This window comes from Betta splendens, chromosome 14 (genome assembly GCF_900634795.4).
Source record: "Betta splendens chromosome 14, fBetSpl5.4, whole genome shotgun sequence".
NCBI classification, from domain to species: Eukaryota; Metazoa; Chordata; class Actinopteri; order Anabantiformes; family Osphronemidae; genus Betta; species Betta splendens.
In genome coordinates, this window is record NC_040894.2 from 3,655,670 (window position 1) to 3,679,496 (window position 23,827).

A 23,827-nucleotide genomic window follows, 5' to 3' on the forward strand; every position below is an offset into this window, starting at 1 on the left:
ATTCATTCATTCATTTTTATCTTACAATTCTATGTATTTGTATGTAAGGATACTGATTTGATAATGTGTGTTTAGGACTGAAATGAACAACAAACCTACAGTAAATTAGAAAATGACTTTTTGAACTCAGATTTATCACAGACATTTTAAAATACACTCACTACATATGAGATCACATTCAGAGATGGTGTGGTAATTATTTCATGAGCCGATTAGGAAGTAATTGTTATTTCAAAAGAACAAGACCCAATCCTCTGGCAGAAACGTTTGAAGGAGCACAAAGAGAATTGCATCATCTTAAATTTAAAATGTTATGATTTTTTCATACAAAGTGTGTGGTTCATTGTCACCATGGCTCCTCTCACCAGTTGCTTGGCAACCAACTCCTTGTAACTGTTGCCACTACTCGTGTTTTCATAATTACAGACTCGTTGACAATATTTAGCAAAAGCGTGAAAAAATAGAATTGTTAGATAAAAGAATCTAATGGAGCTAAAGTACAGTGAAGCTGTTAAATCCGTCTGGACACTGACGTATCTGTGTGACCTGTGGGACAATGGGCATTCCAGAGATTTATCACTTGCACGTCTGCAGGTGTTTGTATTGAAATGCATGTGCGTATCCTGCATTTCCTTCATTTATCTTTGTCCCTGCTGGCTTAGCAGTTGGTTCCTCCAGCCAGGTGTTGGGTTCATGCACCTCTGGGAATCAACAGCTCCTGTAGCAGCGGGGCTCCTCTGGGCTCGAGGGAGAGGCAGGGAATTCACGAACAGACCTGGAATGCAATTGAACATCTGTTAACAACAGATATTTGTTGGTTGAGAATGTATGAGAGGTTGAGTTTAGTCTGGGCAGTCTCATTAATACACCCGGTGACCTTCAGTGTGACTTTGGCAGCCCAGGGACTGATCTGCAGTCAAATTTCTTTTTGCAATTAAGGGCGGATTTTTCAGCCTCATGTGCAAGCCCCAATATGTTACAATAGATGAGGATTAAGTATATGAAATCAAAAGAATAATAAAAATAAGTTAATATCATCTACGGTTGTTGAAAAAATTGGTGCCAACATTGCAGGGCTTTTTTACTTTTGCTTTGAAATGATCTTGCTGTGTTTCCTCACCGAGGTTTGGTCTCCTGCAGGAAGTTTCTCTCCGGCTGGAGTCAGAAGAAGCTGAGGTGCTGTCTGTGGAGCTGGACTTGACCGATCGGACGGAAGGCACTGAGGCTTTTGGAGGAGGCGGTTTAGGTTTGGCCATCGCTCCAACTGAGGCCGAGTGGCTCCATTCTGGATGATAACGCCAAGCACAGGTAATGGAAGTCAGTTAAAGAGATAAACCTCAGAGGAGGAACACAATGTAACAGACAGGATATGAAACTACCTAAATCTCACTTCTGTTGTTTATAAGACCTTTGCAGATGTCTAGAAGCTACTTCAGTTAAAGAATTTGCAGAATACTGTGTAGCTTTTGTACCAGAGAACTCGTCGAGCCGAAAACGTCCAACGCAGAGGTGAATTCTCCATTGCTTCCTCACATTCTCCTTCATGAGACAGTGGAAGAGGAAAATAAAAAGCCCTGAAATATAAAGAACAGTGAGATAAGGGCATGAACTTTTGTGGCCGGTGGCTCCATTTTCTTCACGGCACACATTGTTGATTTGTCCTTGAGCAAAGCATTTCTCTAAAAGGTAAACAGCGCAGGTCTTTTTTGTGTCACTCGCAGATAAAATAGCAAGTGGTATAGTGTAACAAAGACCAGCCAAGGTAAAAGCAGTTTTGAAATAGTTGCGTCATTCAGTCTGCGAGTTCTTTTACTTTTTTATCTGAGTTTTGTTGGGTTTCTTTTGAACCAATGTGAAGTGTCCACGTACCAAACACACAAGAACACTCACAATGGGCCTTTGCAAAAATATAAGTGGGAAGAAGAGGAAAACGTACAAAGGTCTTTGATTCACAACCCCCTTATAATCTTTTCAGCCAACTCATCGCAATCAATACCTCCTGTTCACGAGTACAGTAGCTGAGCATTTTTGATAACTGTCACAATCATCGCCACTTAAATCCATGGCCCAGTCTTCTGAGTTTTTCCAGAGTTCCAATAGAAGAACAGTAGAACTCTACACAAGTTCAGTGAAGGTCATCAGACTGAACTACTTCAAAACTATACTGTAACTGGTGCTTGTGAGGACCGGACGTATTACACCTTGGCCATTCTAATAACCATTTAACACCTCTTGTGTAGCTTCAACCTCAGCTGATCTGCCTGAGAAAACACATGTACATCACTGCATGTCATGTACATGTACAGTATGTTCTATCTCTAATTACCAAAAAGAACCTAGAACCTTGAAGGCTGTTGAGTCCAGAGAACAGGTACAGCAGAACAACTCTGGCTGGCCCCCAGGTAAAGAAGCCCACCGTCCACGTGAGTCCCAGCAACAGTGTGATGCTGGCCACTCCCCTCAGGTCATGAAGCAGCCCACTGCGTGTGCCAGCGGGGCTGTTGGCTCGCATGTGGCGAATCTGCATCAGAACCACCACAAACACCTAGAGCAACATTCAGAGTTGTTAAATTACACAAAGCAGACTCTGGTGCTGAGTCACACTGTGCAGAGGTAAAACTAAAGCAGTTTAAATGAAATGCTAGAACTTTTACCGCAGTGTTGAAGAGGAAAATCAGCAACGCGTAGGCAACTACAGACACATAAAATGTGACGTTGTCCTGCAACCAGCAGCTGAGAAACACAATGAGTGGGAACAGAAATTAAAAAACAAGTAGAAGGTACTTTGAATATTTTGTAGTAATTGCAAACAAATACTATTTAGATTTTTAGCAGGAGAATATGCAGCATTTACTAATGTATTGTCAACATCTTGCTGTTTATTAAACTACGTTGCTACGTGTGTGTTTTACACAGGTGAACTTTGCTCTTGGCTGTAATTGGTGTTTTGAGAATGAACTGCAAGTGAATAAAATACTGTTTATGTGCAATTACGTTAAGCAGGTTAAACATCGCATGTGATTTTAATTGCTTGTGAAATTTTAATCATCCCCTTAAGACATGATTCAAAACAGACTAATGCTCAGCTCAGAATGAAACGTATCGGATATGCTCGTTTTACAAAAAATGAGTTGCGTTTCACATCACTGACTGATCATTTGCATCTAATCCACTGGTTTACAATGATACATATGTTTTGCTTACAGAGTACTCTACTCTTAGACTCATAAATAAGTTAAACATGACTTAAAGCTAGCACTCACAAGTTGTCAGAGTTGTCTAGGGACTGTGAGCCAGACTGAGCGTAGAAGTGACTGCCGTAGGCTTCTCTGTTCACGATGAGAACCAGGGTGCATATAACCAGAGGGAACCCTGCAGGAAGAGTTTAGGCGCTTTTTATAGAGCGTGTCAGCCTCCAAAGGGACAGTTATGACACGTATCTCGTTCGAACCTCTGGCCAGCACACACGCTACTCACCCCATCCCAGAATACAGAATTTGAGGATGTACGATGGCACGTAGACGTTGAAAACTTTGACCAGGGCCAAATACATGTTAACGGCCTCTAATCCCATCCAGGTGAATGAGGCCAGAAGGAAGTAGTGCAGCATGGATCCTGCAGTGACACAAAGCCCGTACACACCCCAGGAGGACAGCCACGAGTTGACCAGGAAGACCAGGTTCAAGCCCAGCAAGGCCAGAGAGAGGTTGATGAGGATCTGGGAGGGGTAGTCTCGACGAAGCTTCCTGAGACCAAGAGAAAGCAATGAAGGGAAGTAATGAACGCATCGCATGTTCCACTAGTTGTTGCTCAAATGATGCTCCGATGACTGATACAGTGTGTTTAATCGTGGAAGTAGACTCATTTGTTATACGTAGAACCTATGTATGAAGCAACACCTTGGTCTTACTCGAAAGCTGTGTAAGTGAGAACGGTGATTCCTAAGAAGAGTGACGAGACTCCGCAACCAACGTAGGTGATAATAGTCAGGATCTGCTCGTTAGCGGAGTCCAGCTCCTCCCTGGAAACATCCTATATGCAAACAAGCAGTCACTTGTGTTAGTTTGTCATGTGTATTGTGTTAGTTTTCTTAATACGATCGTTCTTTTGATTCTAAATCTTGAAGCTTATCATTTCTTTTTGTTAATTTAAATGTAGAGGTGAGCAAAATGTCAACATTTTGATATTAAATGTTTGACTTTGGAATTTGTTTAGGCTTTTCAATATATTAAAGCCTGTTTGTAATCTATGTAGGAGCAAGTAGTTTTCTGTGCTTTGAATGCCCTCTGCTGTTTGAATTTATATGCACTACTCTTATAGTAAATTCAATTATCATTTAAATATTGCAAAGCTGTTTGGGTTTTGTTTTTTACCAGAAGAACTCCAAAGTGCGTGAGATGATCACACAGGCAGGTGGTGTAGTCAGAGCTGCTAGAGTATTTCTTGCAGCCATAATTGTCCCATCCTCCGTTTCCATCTAGAGGATTATAGAGACATTTAGTCTCTGCACCGATGAGAAAATGCTGCTGTAAAAACAGGACCTACCGTTTTTATCGAAGTTCCAGTACACGCACTCTACATCCCTGTAATTCTGCAACAGGAGAGAGCATTTAAGTAGCTTATTATGGCAGCAGTACTGTATGAACCGCTGTAAAAGGCAGCTGATCTTACAGTATTGGGTGTCAGATGCCGCAGCATGACTTTGACGTGTTCATGAAGGTCTTTGACTGGAGAGCTGGCGTTGGTCACGCTGGCTGACACCACAAAGGTGTTGAGCATTTTACCCTTTTGGCTGCTCTGAAATTTTTAGCAAAGTGCTCATTAGTGCCTTGATTCATTGAGTATAATAAAGGCATGTTTCTATCACAGGTACCTTGAAGAGCCCAGGTATACCGTAGAATTGAAACTGAACTCTTGGATTGTGGCTCAGACTCTCTTGTGGGAAGTTGTGCTGCAGGACAGACGGCAGGGAGATGAACGCCACTGTGCCGTTGAAGGGGTCTCTGTTGATAAAGATCTACAGCAACAAGTCCATTAATTTACTTGGTATATTAAAATATAAAAAGTTGCTGCCACTGATTTAGTGAAGACTCGTATTTGAAAAGCAAACACTAAAATGAACAGTACTGTGATGTGCTTGTGGTGTTATTGTTGCTTTTACCTCAGGATTTGCCCCTGTGCCATCAGACGACACCCCAAAAGTCAACTTGATGAACTGTCCGGGGACCATGTCTAGAACAGAGATGGCCACCGATGGAGCAACCAGGGTGGAGGAGCCCTCATATCCCACCATCTTGTCTCCCACTGTCTCTGTGATGTTCAGAATGCTGCAGGCGGCGACAGCGGCGGGGGTTAGGAGACGCAGAGACATCAGACAGAGCGTTTGAGCAGACTTACGTGTTGGTAAAAGGCACCAGGTTGCTCTCCGACTCCAGTATGTTGGAGATGATGTTGATCAGAGCTTGGCCCAGGTTCGGTGTGACCACGCTGAGGCTCACGATGTCTTGCAGCTTCTTGAGAACTGTGACCAGCTCATGGCAGTTGAGCGTTGAGTGGTTGCTTAGTAAATCCTTTATCATCTCCACCACATCCTCTGCATTGTCTGGAAAGACAGAACATAACTTTGGGAATAAAAACAAACTGTGCATGTGTGTGTCTGCATATGTGTGTAAAAAACAGACCAGCAGTGACTTCGATGTCGTCCAGGTCGGGGATGGTTTCCACCACGAGGGCACAGGCCTCCAGGTTTGGGTCCATCCAGTGTGTATGGCGGCCCAACTTACTGTCACACAAGGGGTAAGTTCTGCTTGTACATCATCTTTGTTTTTGATTTTAAACTAATATTTGAAAAAAGTGGAAGTGAAAAATCAACATAAAGTGAGAGCTGAAGCAGCTGCAGGCTGTGAATCTGATAACGTCCACATTAGTGACACCAAACTACTGATTAATGCCTTTACAGCACCGCTTCCCACAGCTCCTAAGCAGCCATAAATAATTATTGTCTCACTAAGTCAACACAGAGGGACGAACCTAAACGGTGGGAGAACCATGTAAATGTATACCAACGGATGTAATCAGGACTCGGACGCGCCTGTTATTTATTCATGTGTTAAATTCATGTTGACAGCTACGCAGCAATACACTGTACATCGATGTACATGTTTGCTCAGCGTGAACATATGATGAGATGGGTGTTTTTTTGTGTTTGCTAATAAAATGGAGGCAACATGCTGTAGAAGAAGAACCCCATTTAATTTAAGCCCCGCCCTGGGTTTAATTCATGGTCTACAACCTGGGTGATGCTGAGCAGGTGGTCGTCGGGGCTCTCACCAGTATCTGGTAGCGTGGCGTTGAGGGTTTTTTGGACACGCTTGAGTTGCCTCCTTTCCTCCTACAGTGTCCGACCACTCGAACAGGCCTTTGCGAGTCTGCTCGATTTCTCTTTCGCACTTGTAATCCACTGCAGCAGAAACAAGCGGCAACACAGATGAAGGAGCGAGACAAAGAATGTTTTAGTATTTGCATGGAGTGCTTTTCACTCACATATGGGACTTATCTCTATGTGTTCAGTCGCTATGGAGATGGAGCCATTGGTGTAAGGTAATAGGAGCGGGCTTCTTATCAGCTCTGCCATTTCCTGTGTGTCTGACAGCGACATCATGACCTGGACCTGGAAAATGCAGCTCTCTCTGTGGAGTCGACATGAATTATTCTTAACCCTCTGGATTTACACATAGCAATGACGTCAGAATATTTAATCGGGCATAAACATTCCATTTATGTATGCACATGTATAATTTATATAGCAATATTTAAAGCATACCTGAAAACTTCATATGTGAACATCTGGAAAGAAACACAAATATTGATTCAGGATAATGAAATAAATCCTGAGAGCAAAAAAATGTCAAATCCGGAAGCAATGTTTCCTCTGTTCCACCTTGAGTCTGAGAGCATCTCATGTTTACTTACACTGTCAGGGAGCATGCGCTTTGATCGCAAACCAGTTTGATGCCTGAAAGATAAAAAGTTCCACAATTCAGCTCTTTTCATATATCGCCGGTGATCAGACTGTGGATTAATACTGATACTGAAGTTGTACCGTTGAGGTTCGGAGAGCAGCTGAAGGTCGATGACCATCATCAGGTCGCCAGGAAGGCTGGAGTTGAGCTGTGTAGATTCAGCCAACATTCTTAAGTCTTTGATTTTTATGTGATACTTATACTACTAATAGTATTCAACTCTTATAATATTATTGGTTTTGGTTTTATCTAAATTGTTAAATCTCCCACTTATCATCTTATCTGGTTTGAATTAGCTTTTTTGTTTTGTTCTAAAGCCAAAATCTATTTATAATTCACTTTGGCTGATACTGTATGACAAATACATTTACAAGATGTTTTATCTGAAAAATGAAAACATACCCAAATAGACAGTGTGTGTTCTGGATCACAGTCTCCTGTGATGGACACGTTGATGCTAACCTCAAAATAATGTTCTGCAGAAAAGATTAATAATGAATAATAATAATACAGATACTCTAAACAACACAACACCTGCAATTGACAGCAAATCATAAGACTGACCGCAGATATTTATTGTGCTTGTTGGGATGGTGACAACTGTGACTGCACTGGTAGAAGTACTGGAGGTGGTGGCTGCAGTAGTGGGAGAAGTACTGGAGGTGGTGGCTGCAGTACTGGTTGAAGTACTGGAGGTAGTGGTAGCAGTAGTGGGAGGAGTACTGGAGGTGGTGACTACAGTAGTGGGAGAAGTACTGGAGTTGATGGCTCCAGTGCTAGGAGAAGTACTGGAGGTGGTGGCTGCAGTAGTGGGAGAAGTACTGGAGGTGGTGGCTGCAGTGCTAGGGGAAGTACTGGAGTTGATGGCTCCAGTGCTAGGAGAAGTACTGGAGGTGGTGGCTGCAGTAGTGGGAGAAGTACTGGAGGTGGTGGCTGCAGTAGTGGGAGAAGTACTGGAGGTGGTGGCTGCAGTAGTGGGAGAAGTACTGGAGGTGATGGCTGCGGTGCTGGGAGAAGTACTGGAGGTGGTGGCTGCAATAGTGGGAGAAGTACTGGACGTAGTGGCTGCAGTACTGGGAGAAGTACTGGAGGTGGTGGCTGCAGTAGTGGGAGAAGTACTGGAGGTGGTGGCTGCAGTAGTGGGAGAAGTACTGGAGGTGGTGGCTGCAGTAGTGGGAGAAGTACTGGAGGTGGTGGCTGCAGTAGTGGGAGAAGTACTGGAGGTGGTGGCTGCAGTGCTAGAAGGAGTACTGGAGGTGGTGGCTGCAGTGCTAGGGGAAGTACTGGAGTTGATGGCTCCAGTGCTAGGAGAAGTACTGGAGGTGGTGGCTGCAGTAGTGGGAGAAGTACTGGAGGTGGTGGCTGCAGTAGTGGGAGAAGTACTGGAGGTGGTGGCTGCAGTAGTGGGAGAAGTCCTGGAGGTGGTGGCTGCAGTAGTGGGAGAAGTCCTGGAGGTGGTGGCTGCAGTAGTGGGAGAAGTACTGGAGGTGGTGGCTGCAGTAGTGGAAGAAGCAGTGAAGGTGGTGGCTGCAGTACTGGAGGCGGTGACTGCAGTACTGGTTGAAGTACCGGAGGCGGCGACTCCAGTACTGGTTGAAGTACCCGCGGCGGTTGTGGTTGTAAAGTTGAGGGGGGGTGGAGTAGAAGCTGATGTTCTGAACGGGGAAGTTGCTGCAGCTGAAGAATCCGTTATGACGTCAGGTTGGATGGTGGTGGCCGGAAAACTTTCTACAAAAAGAACACACACCATGAAGCAGTGTTCTGTGTGTCCAGTACTGTGTGCACCGTGCCCTGTGTCCCATGTCCTGTGTCCCGTGTTCTGTGTCCCGTGTCCTGTGTGCTGTGTCTTACCAACAGGTCGGGTGTAGATGCTGTCTGCATCAGGCACCAGTTGCAGTGGAACGCTGGTGACGTGGGGCATGCGGAGCTTGGCAAACATCTGTTTCTGCACATCTGCCACGTTCATGCTCGGAGTAACGCTCACGTGGACCAGACAGTTGTAGCTACAGAGGAGGTTCAAGGTTTACGTTTTCATCACGCTGGTTACTTGATAATATAAATGGTAAAACTGGATCCACGTTACCTGTTTGAAAAAGTTAACCTCCCCTGGAAAATAGAAAACACAGTCCTGCTTAGAATTTCACATAATACTTAATAATTACTCATTGTTTATAACAGACGTTAGTTTTATGAGAGCTTTCTTTATTTTTACATAGTTTTTATAGTATTTTGGTTGTTCATAAAGAAAATCTTCTTCCCAGTGAAAGGCTGTGATGTATTTGCAATGTCCTCCTACCTGCAGGTTGACCTATTTAATCGACTCCGTGTTTGCTTACTGTCATGTCTTTAGATTTTACGGTCCTGTCGTCTTCATTGGATCTGAGAGATGAGAAACCCAGTCAGCTAACGACCTGTTTGTTCCCCCTCCTAAAACAGGCTCTGTTCACTGTGACATTCATTGGCGGTTCATATACTGTGGCATGAGTCACGCCAGTCAGCGCTGTGAACCTCAGTCCTTTCCTACCTGCTTGTTTCCGTCACCGTCAGCCTGTGTAAATAGATGCCGGTCGGCAGCACGTCTTCCAGCTGCAGGATCAACAAACAGAGTGGTTAAAGTAGTAAAACAATAATGCGTACAAACCAAACAGCACAGATGTGTTGTTTTACCCAGAGGAGTGCTTTATCTCTGGCCGCGTACAACTCGGTGGCGTTCCCATCGTCACGGCAGATGGTAAACCTCAGGCTCACTCTGTAAATGGACCACTCTGCCAAACAGTGAACGACATGGGGCAGGGTTCACACCTTATGACCTGGAACGGGGATGCATGTGTGCAACATATAGCAGGGTTATCTGTTTACCTGCTTGTCTGTATCTGTAAAACATCTTGTTACACACAAGCATTCCTAACTATTGTTTATTGTTTGTTCTGACAGCATCTTTGGGACATGAGGAGCCTTTGGAAGTGTGACACAATGAACACAAGGCCTCTCCTTCTAGTCAGTCCATAGATGTAAGTTCTTACATTTACTCTAAAGGGTAAGAGACTATAATTTGATTTTGGTATTGATAGAATATTTAAATTGGAGTTTTTAAGATGTACTTTGAATTAAAAAATAAAACTATATATAATATAAATAATTTTAGATGTTACATGGGCTGTGGTTTATGGAAAACAGTTACAGCTTTATGGTGAGACAATAACGCTGACATTCTATGATGGATAACAATGAGGAGCATTCATCACAGCTGTGTCTAGTTAATCAGTGGACCGACAGGTGGTCAGTATTTAAACTAGGCTGGAGTCACGTAAATGCTGTGGGAGACGGACGTCTTGCAGGTTCTGCATAAATATATCTATATTTATGCCTTTTGTCTCACCACAGCGCAGGTTGGACTCAGGCAGTGGAGCACAGGTCTGAGTGTCCCAGTAGTCTGCCTCCCACCTGAGCAGGTCGCCCTCCGTACAGTTCAGTGATGTCACTTCCTGTGCGCTCCGCTCTCGACCCCATAGTCGAAACAGCGAGACGTTGCCGTGCAGCTTGGTGATTGGGATGATCTGTATTTTGTGGTGGTGGCTGAGGGTGTGTGATGCACCGACCGTCAGCGTCCCGTTAGGGGCCAGTGTGAAGCAGGTGGAGTAGGAGGGAGAATGTTTGACGTACGCTACGAGAGAAGAGATGACGCATTAGGTGTTCTGCAGCTTTTACGTGAATCAAAGCAAATGAGACTCACCCGCCAGGTCGCCGTTGACATAAAGGTCGGGCCTGTGTTTGGTGTGTGACCAGGTCAGGCAGAACGAGTACCACTGTGAACGATGGAAGCTGAAGTGAGGGGTTGTCCACTCCTGCCCACACAGCCACACCACCAAACAGCCGTGTTTCCCCCCTAGTCCCAGTTCAGCGTATTGGGAGTCAGGGTGACGGTACATGAAGGCCGTCCATGTGGACAAAGGCCAGACCTGCATAGAACAGGGTTCAGACTTGACCTGAGCTGCCTCGTGTGAACCAGCTGTGAACGTTGTGTCTGTGATTGTTTGTGCACCTCAAACTTGAGCTCGAAGCAAACGGTGAGCTCCCGCAGAGCCGGGATGTGGACGTGACTCTTCAGCCTCCAGTGGTCACAGTCTTTGTTGAAGCAAGCCACCTCCCCCCACAAACTGAGCTGAGGCCCTCCAGAAGAACACGAACCGTGAGTTAGGATCATGATGAGGCTTTAATATTTGTGTCCTTACTTCACCTCAGCTATTATTTTACATAATGTTGTTCAGTTTCTTGTGTTTTCTAACCAAATAAACTTAAAACTGTGGTTGTAAACATGCAGGTTGTAATTGATAAATGGGATATCAAATGCCCATAAATATCATCATACCAGGATAATTGGGATAAACTAAGACAAAACCACTTACAATTAAAAAAAATTAAATTAATTAAAAATATATTTTTTGCAATATTTTTATTTATTTATTTTAAATTTAAACAGCACTAGCATTTAGACCTCCTCCTACCTCCCTCCGCTGCAGGGATTCTCAGCAGAGACAGACTGAAAAACGCAGTCAGGAACCTTTTAGAGGAAACCATTTTCACACCTGAAGAGACATTTTTATTTCTTTATTTTAATACTTTTTTGTGCATTAACTGCTAATAAATACTATTGAAATGACCCATGTCAGAGAAGCTTACCTTTTATAAAATAATCCTGGGAGTAAAGGACCTCCTGGTCAGACTCTAAAGCAGTGCTGTAGTAGAGAACAAAGTCTTCCCGTTTGCTCGGAGCTGGAGCCACTGCCTCTGGAGACACCGAAGACGAGTCTGGGTGTATAATGGACTGAGCCGCTGCTGTAATTGTTTGTGTATTTGCCTAGTGGAGGCGCAGGTGAGGGGCAGACAGCGCGGCGGGAGCAATGGTTATGTACTGTACATAACGGATGTCGTCTCAGTGGCCGAGCAAATTAAAGTTTCAGACACGTAATTGACTCCATCACTGACAAACATCCAGCCAGAACATGAAGTCAACCTTCAGAGCACACTGACCTTTGGTGGATTCGTGCTCACGTGTTTGCAGTGAATATACAGTATCATCTACTTACTTTGTACCTGATGTGCTATGTTCTTGAATGCTCCTAAAATGTCTGAAAGAACAAAGACTCAAACTGATTCTTGTTGGTTTACTTGTCCATTTTAGCAACACATGAAGGCAGTTTGCATATATGTATTGATTTATTCAAATGGTTTAGAAAATACAATAAGAACTTGGTCATTATTTGATTATTTAAATGGATTTTGGTTATAGGAAAACAAAAACAATGGAAACAAACAGAAAAAACTTCAAACTTGTGACATCTGACGACACAGGCACAGATTTGTTAATGCAGCTCTAATAAGTGGCCTCACTCGGGACGGTGCATGTTGAACTTGGACTTTGGATGTCGATGTCGCCCCACCCCCGGAATGTCAAGCTGATCATAAACAAAGATTTAAATGGAATTCTTTCTTTTTAATGCCGGTTAACAGCCTGTGGACGTTGAGTGAGCAGCCCTCACTGCTTGTTGCCGCAGTCGGTGCAGAGGATGTCTCTGCCTTTGGCCACGAAAGGCTTGTTGGACAGACTGAGGGAGCATCTCTTGCAGTTGAAGCAGTATTCGTGCCAGGAGCTGCCCTCGTAGTTCACGACGTTCACGCCTTTCCCGAAGCCTGGAGGAGAGTTAGAGGTTCAGACGCTGTGACCTGGGGAAGTGCCTGAGAAGCGATGGGACCGGACTGGACTGGACCGGACCAGACCGGACTGTACCTGTGATGGGGTTTTGGCAGCCGCTGCACTTCTTGGCCACACAGTTCTTGTAGCAGCTGACGCAGAAGACCTGGTCCTGGTGGTTGGTGAAGCTGGACCCGGCCAGAGGCTTGGAGCAGGTGCTGCACACGAAGCAGTGGCCGTGCCAGGGCTGCTCCTGGTAGTTGACCCCACCGGAGGTTATGGGCTGCAGGCGGGAGGAGGGAGGAGGGTTAACGGACACAAGAGGGCTCAGACAGAACCAGGGACCCGTGTTTGTGCCTCACCTTTTTGCAGCTGACGCAGTGCTTGGCGAACTTCTTGTCGTGGCAGGGGCTGCAGTAAACATCCGTCCCTTTGGAGAGGAAACTCTGGCTCCCTATCGAACGCTTGCAGTCGCAGCACGTGAAGCACTCGTCGTGCCACGAGTTGCCCTTGTACTCCACACTCTCTGTACCTACAGACATGAACACAACAGCTGTGTGTCTCTGCTCTGACTGTGGCTGGCTGGTTTCAGGCTGCAGCTCCTACCGGCCAGTATGGGCTTGTAGCAGCCGTGGCAGCGCGGGGCATCTTCTCTGGAGCAGCACTTTCCACACAGGATGCGCTCGTCCTTGGTGCTGAAGGGCTCCTTGGCCAGAGGCTTGTAACATTTGGCACAGCGGAAACACTCCTCGTGCCAGTAGCGGCCCTTATGGCTGAGCTCCTGGGTGACGGAGGGGGGGAGGGGACGGGTGAGGCGGGTGAGGAAGGGGCTCAGCCGTCAGACGTGAAGGTGCTCTCACTCTACCTTCGTTTCCACAGAGATGGGCCGACGGCACTCGGCGCAGGCGTTGGCGCAGAACTTGGTGTGGCAGCGGACGCACACCGGCCTCCCCTCGCTGCGGACGAACCTCTTCCCCCCCAGGTCGTCGCGGCAGTAGAAGCAGTGCGAGGCGTCGGCCATCGTCGCGGCGGGAGACTCGCGCCTGCGGCGAAGACAAGGCGAGGACGGAGGAGGTACCGTCATCATTTAGCTCAGTAACCGAGGCATCTGGTTTTCAATCCGTCCAAGCAAAGCTCGATGTCAACTCAAATATTTGCTTAAAAATTTAAAATTGTTGAACAATAGCTAATTATCCCATTTATTTAAACACACAAAGCTGCTGATAAGATGCTGCATTTACTGTGGTGGGTGAAGAAAGGCTGTGTTTGCTGCTTCACTCGCTGATCAGCTGCTTATCTCCTCGTCTCACACTGAGCACACGGAAACATGCTTTCCCTGAAGGGCCAAGCTCACATCTCCTTAGGTCTTATGGATTATTAATACATTTCTCCAATCACCAAACCAAGTGGTTGAAAGGTTTGAGCTGCTGTTTACTGCACTGAGCTCTTTGTGTTTTTAGCTGCAGGTGGAAACGAGAGGATCAAAGCAGATTAATTAAGGCCTCACTGCTGTTGGGTTTTGCTGCTGGACATTAATGAGCCTCGTTGTTGAGCTGAGGTGAACGTGGAGTCACCACACGGGGGCACTGTTGGTTCGTTTCATGGTTCCTGCTGCTGCTGATCAGAGGTCGGACCCTGTGTTACAGCATAGCAACCGTCTCTGCCTCGCTGAGCTCACGCTTGTTTACAAAGCATTGATCAGTTTGACTGTGGGCTCTTCCTCAACGTCACGTTTTATCTCTTCCTCCTGAGAACAGCTCCAATAAGTGATAACAAGAAAGAGGCAGTTTGAGAGGTAAATAAATACGAACATTTATTTCCTGTACTTTGGTCTCATTTAGTCTTGAGATAAGATGAGAGATTACAATCAAATGCTTAGCGCCTTCATGTAAGAGTCTGTTAGTAATGGACTTGTTCTGTGATATAATTGTATCTGAATTTGTTTTTTTAATTTAATAGAAAAATCAAACATTTTTAATTCTAAAAAAAGAGCCAGTGGCACAAATGGAAGCCGGTTCACTGATGGTTGTCTTGCTGGTTCCGACCACATCTGGCTCTGCTGCATCTGCCTTGGTCCAGCAGGTGGAGCTGACGAAGCCCCCGTCAGAGTCTGCCGATGCGTCCTTGAATGCACCATTAACCAACCTGGGCCTGTGGCAGCATTGTTTTTGTATCTGGCCCAAACGCGGCTCACAGGCCCGACGCCAGCGCCGCCGGCAGGCTCAGTCCTTGGGCCCACGCATCCTGGTCCAGGACCAGGCTCTGAGCTCCGCTGAGCCCAGCGCCAGGACGCGTGCTGCATCTCAGCAGCCAAGCTGTCCTGATCCTCAGCCTCCATCTCAACCAGCGACGGCTGTTACTGGAGCCTATGCTCCAATGAATGAGGTCCTGCTTCGCTGGGAGAATTTGACAGCCAATTGCAAATTATTTGAGATCAGAAGCAAACGAAGTAGAAGCATAAACCCAAAGACTTTATACAACACTGTCTGGATGGTGCTTAACCTCCATACAAAGTTTAATGATTTTCCAAAACTGGACCAAAGGCAGCGCCCAATAATCAAACTCTATGTTTTAGCATTCTTGTGTATTTTATTCTCATGCAGCAGCGTCCAAAACTTCCTCTCACTGAAGTAAAAGACCCACAAGCTTCCTAAACATAGGAGCAAAACCGCTGGTTGGTCACAGAGCCGCGATTACAGGGTCCAGGATTCAGATGGTAAATAACATCAAAGCACAGTCGCTGCTGCACAAGCACAGAAACACGGGAAAGAAGTTCTGTTCACTTGTTCAGACAAACGTGTGTGTGTGTGTGTGTGTGTGTGTGTGTGTGTGTGTGTGTGTGTGTGTGTGTGTGTGTGTGTGTGTGTGTGTGTGTGTGTGTGTGTGTGTGTGTGTGTGTGTGTGTGTTATTGCCCGTACATGAAGGAATTCCTGGTATGAATAATGTGGTGAGATCTGGAATGTCAGCAGCTCTTTGACAAACCGGAGAAAGAGACACACACACCGCTAAAGCCACAAACTGCAGCCTTCACGTGGTCGGTGCAGTCATCCGTGAGGAAGCTCCGCTTTTGGCCACGCAGCAAATATTCAGATCTTCCCTTTTTGTGACTTTGCTTAAGCTCCTCGGTAGAAGTCAGACATGGGTCAGGGTTTGATAGTGGACGCTTCTCTATCAGTGGCCGGTGCTATAAGCTGATCTCCAGGTCCAGGACTGCAGGTTGTTCTAGCAAATTGTTGTGCAAAGGTTTTAGGCTACAGATATTTTTTTCTTTGTTGGGATGAATGTGTGTAAAAGCGCTGGGTTGAGGGAGGAACACTGAAACTGGAGCTGTGCCTTCATGGTTGGCTTTTCTTCTGACTGTTAATGCTCCGCGTGTTCCTTTTTATTTCCAGGTCTTCAATAAAGTCTCAGTCATAATAGCAGGTTTTAAATAATCATGGCCTGGTAACTGATGGTTCTGTAATATTGAAATGGATGTTGTGATTACAACAATGTAAAGAAAACACAGCCGTAGTAGTTTAGTTTGTTGTGCCGAGTCAGGATTGCTGCTGTTTGACCGACGCGTCTGAGGTTAAAGGTGCTCATGTTCATTACATTGATCACATCACTTCTTCTGTGGTCTTGTCTTCCCACCAGACAATGAAAGTGCAGCCAAGGCCGCCTGCATGTGGTCCGTCCCTCCAGTGACCTTCACTATCCATTAATGAAAGCCTGCGCTGGTTTATTTGCCGACAGGGCGAGGCTTCGTCGTCCACATGAAGCCGTGCGCTCCAGCTGCCAACGGCAACAGTCAATTACCTGCTAGAATGCATTCAGTCTCCTTCGGACATATTTATGTATATTTTCCCTTTGCTCACGTGAGTTTCTCTCTTTCTCTCAAACGCACAAACATGGCAGATACACAGACGGGAACAATGGCTGAGGAAGCGAGCCGGGACCCAAACGGGTCGGGAGAACATAAATCGGGCTCCGCTGACGTCAGACTCTGGGAGCAGCGTTGCTGAATGTCTCGAGGCGCTCCGTTAGTAAACACTGCACAACAGCACGTACGCGTCGCTTTCTCCCCCCCGACTGCCAGAGCGGGGCTTTGTTCCATCGCCATGGGAACGGGTAAAGGTGAACTTAAGCTGGGTCACGCAGGGGAAGCCGGAGGTAAGTCTGAGGGCAGCGCTGCAGCCAAGGAACGCTCTGAGCTCTGGATTAATCACGCTGTGAGGACGTAAATCTATAAATCATAAGCTCGTTATAGGAACCTGTGGCCAAAATGTCAGTGGAAACACTGGTTGAGACGAGGTTTCTGGTTGATGCAGAGTTGGGGCTCTTGGTAATAAATGAAGAGGTCACACACATGCCTCGAGGTCCTCGTTAGGGTTGTTGGCTTTGGGTTTATCACATTTGTTGCCAGTAGGAAACTTCTCACCAGCCTGATCCTAACTTTGGCGAAGTCTCCATGGAGTTTCAAACATTCCCAAATTACTGGGATTTATGTTGAAATCTCCTCCAAATCCCTCCGTGTGTGTGTGTGTGTGTGTGTGTGTGTGTGTGTGTGTGTGTGTGTGTGTGTGTGTGTGTGTGTGTGTGTGTGATCTTTCGCACCTTCCTTCAGCCACCCGATTTGTGTGCACCCCCTGCGGTGCTGCTGCGCGATCCTTGCAGACAAAATGAAGCAGTGACGTCACGTCCGGCACGAAAAGAAACTGTCACGTTTCAGACGTGGACCATGAACGAGGTGGACGCGGCTCGGACAGATTGTGAGATAAGATGTGAAGGTGAGCATTGTTCAAGGCGTCTGGCGTAGCAGCCATCTGCTTGTCATTGTGTGCGTTGGCATGAGCTTATCGCCGAGGAATGCGGTGGAAAACTTAGAAGCAGGAAGTCTGCGGAGCACGAAGTTGGCAGCGTCCAGCCGAGCGCACGCGCGCTTTGAAGCGCCTGTGCGTCAGCATCTCATTAACGCCCGCGGATCCACGTTAGCGAACGACGGCGGAGCTGCAACGTGAAGGGTCTCAGTGTCAGAGCTCAGCATCAGGTCACTTACAGTTCAATGGCAAAACACGAAACGCTGTGGTTTGAGGCTGTGAAATCGACATGACTGTGACATCCCGCTGGTTGAGCAATACTAAAATGAGCATCCAGCAACATTTAAAAAGTCACTATTGTGCCTATTTCCCAATATCCTCTTTTGTCGTTTTGGTTAATCTGTTCATAAAACGTGTTTGATTGTATGTTTTCTTTAAGAATATACAAAGAGCGTTTCACTAAAAGCACAACTCTGCTTCAAACTCACAGACGTCCATCGTGGAGGAGGCAGAGATGGAGTCGAGTCTGAATCAGGGTAAAAAAAAAAAAAAAGACCAGAATCCGGGTTTCGACCCGTCTCTAATAAAACGTGGCCTCGTGCAACAACTCGACACCACGCGCGTTCCCAGCTTCCAATCCGACCTTCTCCATAATAAATAAACGGCCGTATGTGAAACTATCTGTGGCATTGGCCAAACATTTACGCTCCACATCGGACCACGAAGAACGGTAATTGTTTGATTTGGCCGCGGTGAAACATTCCGGAATAAAGCAGATACAACAAATCAGAGATTCCGTGTTGAGTGAGGTAGAAGAAAAGGCGTGTCCGGCTCCAACAGGACGCAGATGATTGTTTTAGCAGAAGCTGCAGCGGAGCTGGACTCAGCCTTTGTCCGCAGCTATGCGCTCGTGTTGTGTTTGCGCCTTCTCTCACGCGGCACCAGAACAGTTCTGTTGGAGGAGGACGTGAAGTCCAACGGCGAGACCTGCTCGTTGTTTGGACACTGATTAACCTCTGAGCTCCACTGCTAAGGATTAAAACGCATTAACTATTTAGTCCAGCTCAAACAACTGTCAGATTCACAATCACTGACGAACATCTGCGCCCCCAAACGCACCACAGCGGGGGTTTAATAGCTCAAGGGCAAAGGTGCGACTCTGCCAAGTTTACCAGTGGAAGCCGGTCTCACCTTCATGTCAAACTGCTAAAGCTGCAGAAGTCCATTAGAACATCAATAAAAGAACCACACTGAAAACTTTACTTCACATTTGGGGATCAGTGAAAAGCGAAACGCAGCGTCTGGGTCCCCGTTAAGAAGTCTCCTATTAAAATCACAACGGGCTCAACACAACAGGGAGTTCCCCGAACGCAAAGTCCAGACAAACTGCGTAAAGTTTTACGAGCCCGTGATGTGTTTTATGGGACTGAGCTCGTGGTAACGTCTGTAACGTGCGGCCGCTGGCTTCAGCTGCAGCACAAACTCCCCGCGGCCTCGTGATGCATGTGCGGGCGTCAGGCTCGCGCGTCGGGGTCTTAGTTTACACGCGCGCGCCGCACCGGCTGAGCGGCGACACGCGGACGCGCGCGCCGCAGACAGAAGCTCACTTCTGCTTGTAAAAGTACAGAGACGGAAGCATCAAACACGGTAAAAGCAGGCTACTATAATAGTACACGCAGACCTGAGGCTGGGAATAAACTATGGAAGTAATGTTACTTTACGTTTTAATACACTACAGAACAAATATACTTTGCAACTGTATTTTATCTACAGGTCACTTTTTTTAAAACAACAACAATTCAACAAATAAGTCTTATTTTTGAATATTATAATAATAATGCCAGAATATTAACCAGCTGTTGATTTTTTCCTGTTGTTTGAGTCGTGTTACTTCCTTAGTGGTCTGTACTGGTTTTTGCAGATGTAGTTTACTTGAGTTTTACTTGACTGTTTAATTTGTGTACTTCTGTCATCTCTGCTGCCAAACCAAGCACTTATTTAGTTACTTTCCATCACATATGGATATGAACACACACACACACGGTACAATGAAGCAGCAGTGCAGGAATTTTAATTGACCTCTGCGATGCATTTTGTGCCTCAGCGGTTCCATCATCGGGTGAAAAAAGGAGACTTCCTAAGTGGAAACACATTTCAGAAGCAGCCAAGGCTTCCACAAGTCAGCATGTAACTGTGCCACGCGCACGCGCGCGCACGCTCAGACAGTCGACGCCCCAGACAACTTTAAAGCTTGTCTCCTCTCCGTGCATCAAAACGCTGCTTTGCGAAGGCGCATATGTGAAGCGCGAGGATGCGCGAGCGGAGACGAGTTTGACGCTGTTAGTGGCACGCGCTGCCGAGAAGCCGCTCGCGAGGGTCAGTAACTTTATCACTACACGTTTACGGGCCAATACAAAATACAACTGGATCCAAGTTTGGGAAGGAGCGCATCAGGCGTGATAAGACCTGCACCGTCAAAGTATGAACAGCTCAACAGTCATGAGGAAATAAGCACAAGAGCCGGTTCGGTTCGGTACCAGACCTCATCGCACAGCTTACCCGGTTCAGAGTGACGTCTGCGGCGGTGGATGGAGGCGGTGGAACTCCGCTTTAACGAGACCCTCTCACGTTATAAAAACGCAGCCTGCGTCAAGTCAGCCGCAAACGATTGGGATCAGACCGGAAGCGTTTGTTTATTTTCAAAGTAAAATGCGACCCCGGAAATGGTAAAAAACAAAAGTTTTTGGGAGAAAAATGTAAAAAGATTAAAAAAAGGCTTCAATTAATCCTTCGTGAACAAATGAGTGCTAATACAATGTTATTCCACTTTCAGTTATAATCTGCTAATATAGTTTTTTCCAAGCAAGTTTCAACAAGCAAAGACCAACTGATCTGAATGTACTTAACTTGTTTTTATTTACATCCAGTACAGTAGTAAGATGTCTGACTGAGGAGACACTGTGTTGTTCAGGACTACAAGAGAAAGAAAATCTTTTAAAGGTCACATTTTAAAAACACATAAGGACCTTGTTCAGGTGTCATTTTCACAAATACACTGTCACCTGAATGAGCTCTACAAGTCGCCGTCAAACATTTAGTTAATGTTCAAAAAAACTGTTTTCTCTTTCAAAAAGACAGTTTGTTATTATGTCGTACATCATTTGAACAGGAAATTAACAGGGTACCTTATATAAAAAAACTCCCTTAAGCCCACATCTTTAAATAATTGTGCAGAAACTGATTCCTTGAATTAAGAGCTGAACAAAACAACAATATACGTGCAACATTTTCACATCTGGTGAATGACAATTTAATGTCTGCTTCAGTCACAAATCAGCAGTTTAAGTTGGGTTTTCTCTGCAGCAAACTGGATAAAGGGAGAATCTCACTTGACTGACATGATGCAAAAACAGGCAGACAGGCTTAGTGGTGGTGCAAACAAACATGGTGTCAGTCAAGTGTACCCTCCACCCCATGGTCTCATTTATGTCACTTAAGTTTTGATAAAAGTTTAGATTGTACACTGATCACAAAACAGTTAGACTGTCACCACTGAGTTAGTTATTATGGGAGTCTATGCTGAACATCAGAATCGTTTAATAAATAAAAACAAAAAAAGTCAGAACGATTAACATTAGCGAATCAAATATGTACACATCTACATTAGGTCAGTTCCTGAATAGGCACTTAAAATTGAAAACAGTTCAGTCAGCCCTCCAAGTCGTCTCTGATGACGCAGCATCACAAAGACACGGCAGTTAAACAAACATTAGCCCTGGTGACCCCATCAGTAGATCACACACGCACACACAGGGAAGTTTAGTGTTCAGATATGAAGTAGAAGCATCTGCTACAGTACATGGAGGCTTTTAACACGCTAACATTGTTCTCCTGGAATGAATATCCACTTCCCTCCTGTGCAATGAAGCCGGACTTTTAAGAGTCGTAGGAGTTTTGAGGAAACGTTACCACACGATAGCATTTCTCTAGTGAGCAGCCTTATTAAGAACGAGGCAAGATCATCATTAATGCCACCCTACAAAACAATAAATTAACTAAAGAAAACAGAATAAATTCCAGTACCTTTTCTTAAATAAAACAACATAAAATGACACCTCAGGAGGAAAAGAAACAGGTAGTGCTAAAACAAAATAGAACAAATGTACCTGGACACTGTTGTTAGTCTTTGGTTACATTTTTTTCCAAAAGGAATTTTGACTAAAATATTTTTACTTCATCCATTAATCTGATTATTCTGTTAATCAATTTATTGTTTAATCCATGAAATTAAGGTGCTTTTTAAGTGAGGACGCACCTCACTCACCAGTAGTAACTGTGAAATGGCATAAATGTAACATACTGAATGTCATCTAGTAATACTCACTCATAGGAAGCTAGAGACAAGACCTTTGTCAGGAGTGATGGCACCACAACAAACGGAACAACCAGGCAGCGTTTGGGCGCTGTAGCAGAGATGGATAAGCACAGTACAAATTTACCAGCCAAATGAGCAGTTTGCTTAATTTTAAAGTACTCTATAAATAAATTGAGATGTTCTTGATTTACGGCATCGTACCTTATATGTTCTGCACTGACATTCAAAATCACAGTAATTCACATATAACGGCTTAAATCAAACACACCTCAGTTCTGTCACTAAGCTGAGACTAGAGGCGGAGAGGGAGCCTCACGAATATGACACCAAAACAGTTACTGCAAAATCAACTTAGTGATTCCCGCTTTCTGAAATGACAAACTCTTTCCTATAATCTGTGCCTGCGAGGGTCGGAGCGAGGCGGAGAAGGCGGCGGCGGCAGGGTGACGGTGGTCGGGGGCTCCACCGGGTCGTCCATGGGTAGGACCAGGCGCGTGCCCCTGATTGCTACTTCGTGCTCCGTCAGGGAGAGCTCGTGATCCAGAGCCTCCTCGGACGCGCCGCCGCCGGTGCTGTTGGTGGACGAACACTTGCGGTTGATGGTGTGCGACCCAGACGCGTCCGTGCTGACGGTGACGTCGGCAAACATGGAGCTCACGTTGGCATCGTTCAGGATGAAGTCAGAGTCATCGTCGTGAAGTTGACCTTCATTCTGGTGAGCAGAGGGGGAAAAGGGACAGAGGTGAGGGAAACGAGCAACAGAAGCAGGAGGTAGATGAGAAGAAGCCTGAAGAGTGGCTGGTGTTTCTGTCCATACCTCGTAGGCCTGAGGGCTGGTGAGGCATCGTGCAAGTGGCCCGCAACAGGAAGGCAGCGTAGCAGTGAGAGGAGGGCCACTGTGGGTCAGCAGGGGTTTCAGGTAGCTGTAACAATCATCTGTCAAGGACCAACTCTAAACACACTTATGATTGAAAAACAAGCTACAGAAGGAACCTAGGAACATGTTAATCACATTTCAAATATGTTAAAATGACATGATAAAATGAATGATGAAGATGATATAGAAAAGCACCTTTATAATTTAAAAAACACTGAAGCAAAGTTCTTAAACTTTGTACAGAGCGCCCTCTAGTGGTAGACGTATACACAAACACAGTTTCCCTGTAGGATACTTGTGGTCAAAGTTGTACCAGATCCTGAAGGGCCAGGCGCTTTCATGTTTGGTGTTTCTTTGCTGTGTCCCACCCGTAACTGCTGAGCTCTGTTAAGCACAAAATGCATTATTATTGATTGTCCTGCTTCCTCATAATTAAGTTTTCATTTCTTTTTTCTTGAAGGATCACTTACAGAGGCTTCTTGGTCAGAGTCCACTCCCACCCTTAAGAAGAAAGTGAAGCAATAGTGAGTTAGAAAGAAAAGCACTAGATTCACTAGAAGATGAATCATGCCCAGACACAAACGCATGGAGGGGCTTACGGTATACTCATAAAGGACAGCATGGGCGTGGTGCCCCCGCCACACACCCAGACAGTGAAGAAGACGATGAGGAGGGTGGTAGAGAACATCATCCGACGGGCGTAAGTCTCTGTGTCTCGTATAGCAAGAGCAAAGGCCATCGCTCCTCGCAGTCCTGGAAGACAGTGTAGATGAGAGGTAAAATGAGGCACTAGAACATTTGTTTCACAGTGGAGATGCACAACAACTGTCCCTACACACACCAGGTCCACAGGCGTTTCATTCAGCAGCAGTTGCCACGTCCCAAAACTACTGCAGCCATGTCCTGGATGTTTGTTTGAGGTAAACTCTGTATTTAACTGCTTGCATCCTTCTTTTCCACCTTGCACCCATCACTGTGTGACGCTGCCACCGTAGCATTAGCAAGCACTGAGCAGCGCCTGGTGTTCAGCCGACCTTGAGATTGGAGTTCTGCTCAGTTGG

General features: G+C 45.7%; 3 protein-coding genes and 1 long non-coding RNA gene across 8 annotated transcripts in view; 1 reads left to right on the forward strand and 3 right to left on the reverse strand.

Moving 5' to 3' along the window:
* Window positions 1–141: 141 nt before the first annotated feature.
* LOC114869547 (adhesion G-protein coupled receptor G4-like) lies at window positions 142–6,551 on the reverse strand. The gene is made up of 16 exons (XM_055514603.1): window positions 6,331–6,551; window positions 5,682–5,782; window positions 5,398–5,602; window positions 5,162–5,327; window positions 4,874–5,017; window positions 4,672–4,797; window positions 4,546–4,591; window positions 4,374–4,477; window positions 3,911–4,032; window positions 3,478–3,746; window positions 3,264–3,372; window positions 2,655–2,733; window positions 2,344–2,545; window positions 1,473–1,574; window positions 1,121–1,285; window positions 142–775 (listed from the first exon to the last, which is right to left on the reverse strand). The coding sequence occupies exons 2-16, from the start codon at window positions 5,755–5,757 to the stop codon at window positions 639–641; spliced, it is 2,052 nt and encodes a 683-aa protein (XP_055370578.1). The 5' UTR covers window positions 5,758–5,782; window positions 6,331–6,551; the 3' UTR covers window positions 142–638.
* Window positions 6,552–12,172: 5,621 nt separating this feature from the next.
* Window positions 12,173–20,227, reverse strand: LOC114869549 (four and a half LIM domains protein 1-like). 2 transcript variants are annotated; one of them, XM_055514608.1, is made up of 7 exons: window positions 20,074–20,165; window positions 17,312–17,704; window positions 13,580–13,757; window positions 13,321–13,495; window positions 13,077–13,246; window positions 12,811–12,997; window positions 12,173–12,713 (listed from the first exon to the last, which is right to left on the reverse strand). In XM_055514608.1, the coding sequence occupies exons 3-7, from the start codon at window positions 13,733–13,735 to the stop codon at window positions 12,559–12,561; spliced, it is 843 nt and encodes a 280-aa protein (XP_055370583.1). In that variant the 5' UTR covers window positions 13,736–13,757; window positions 17,312–17,704; window positions 20,074–20,165; the 3' UTR covers window positions 12,173–12,558. The 2 variants fall into 2 exon arrangements, with proteins under 2 accessions (XP_055370583.1, XP_029029695.1); XM_029173862.3 differs by lacking the exon at window positions 17,312–17,704 and having other exon boundaries at window positions 20,074–20,227.
* A 180-nt stretch (window positions 20,228–20,407) lies between these two features.
* Window positions 20,408–23,827, reverse strand: part of LOC114869400 (sodium/hydrogen exchanger 6-like) — an 8,764-nt gene continuing 5,344 nt past the window's right edge. For both annotated transcript variants that reach the window (XM_029173623.3, XM_029173624.3), the window contains 5 exons: window positions 23,366–23,519; window positions 23,237–23,267; window positions 23,062–23,150; window positions 22,707–22,812; window positions 20,408–22,601 (listed from right to left, as the gene is read on the reverse strand). In XM_029173623.3, coding sequence (XP_029029456.1) covers window positions 22,278–22,601; window positions 22,707–22,812; window positions 23,062–23,150; window positions 23,237–23,267; window positions 23,366–23,519 — 704 coding nt within the window. In that variant the 3' untranslated portion in view covers window positions 20,408–22,277. The remainder of the gene's footprint in view (window positions 22,602–22,706; window positions 22,813–23,061; window positions 23,151–23,236; window positions 23,268–23,365; window positions 23,520–23,827) is intronic.
* Window positions 23,519–23,827, forward strand: part of LOC129605122 (uncharacterized) — a 2,237-nt gene continuing 1,928 nt past the window's right edge. For all 3 annotated transcript variants that reach the window (XR_008696660.1, XR_008696661.1, XR_008696659.1), the window contains exon 1: window positions 23,519–23,686. This is a non-coding gene — a long non-coding RNA (uncharacterized LOC129605122). The remainder of the gene's footprint in view (window positions 23,687–23,827) is intronic.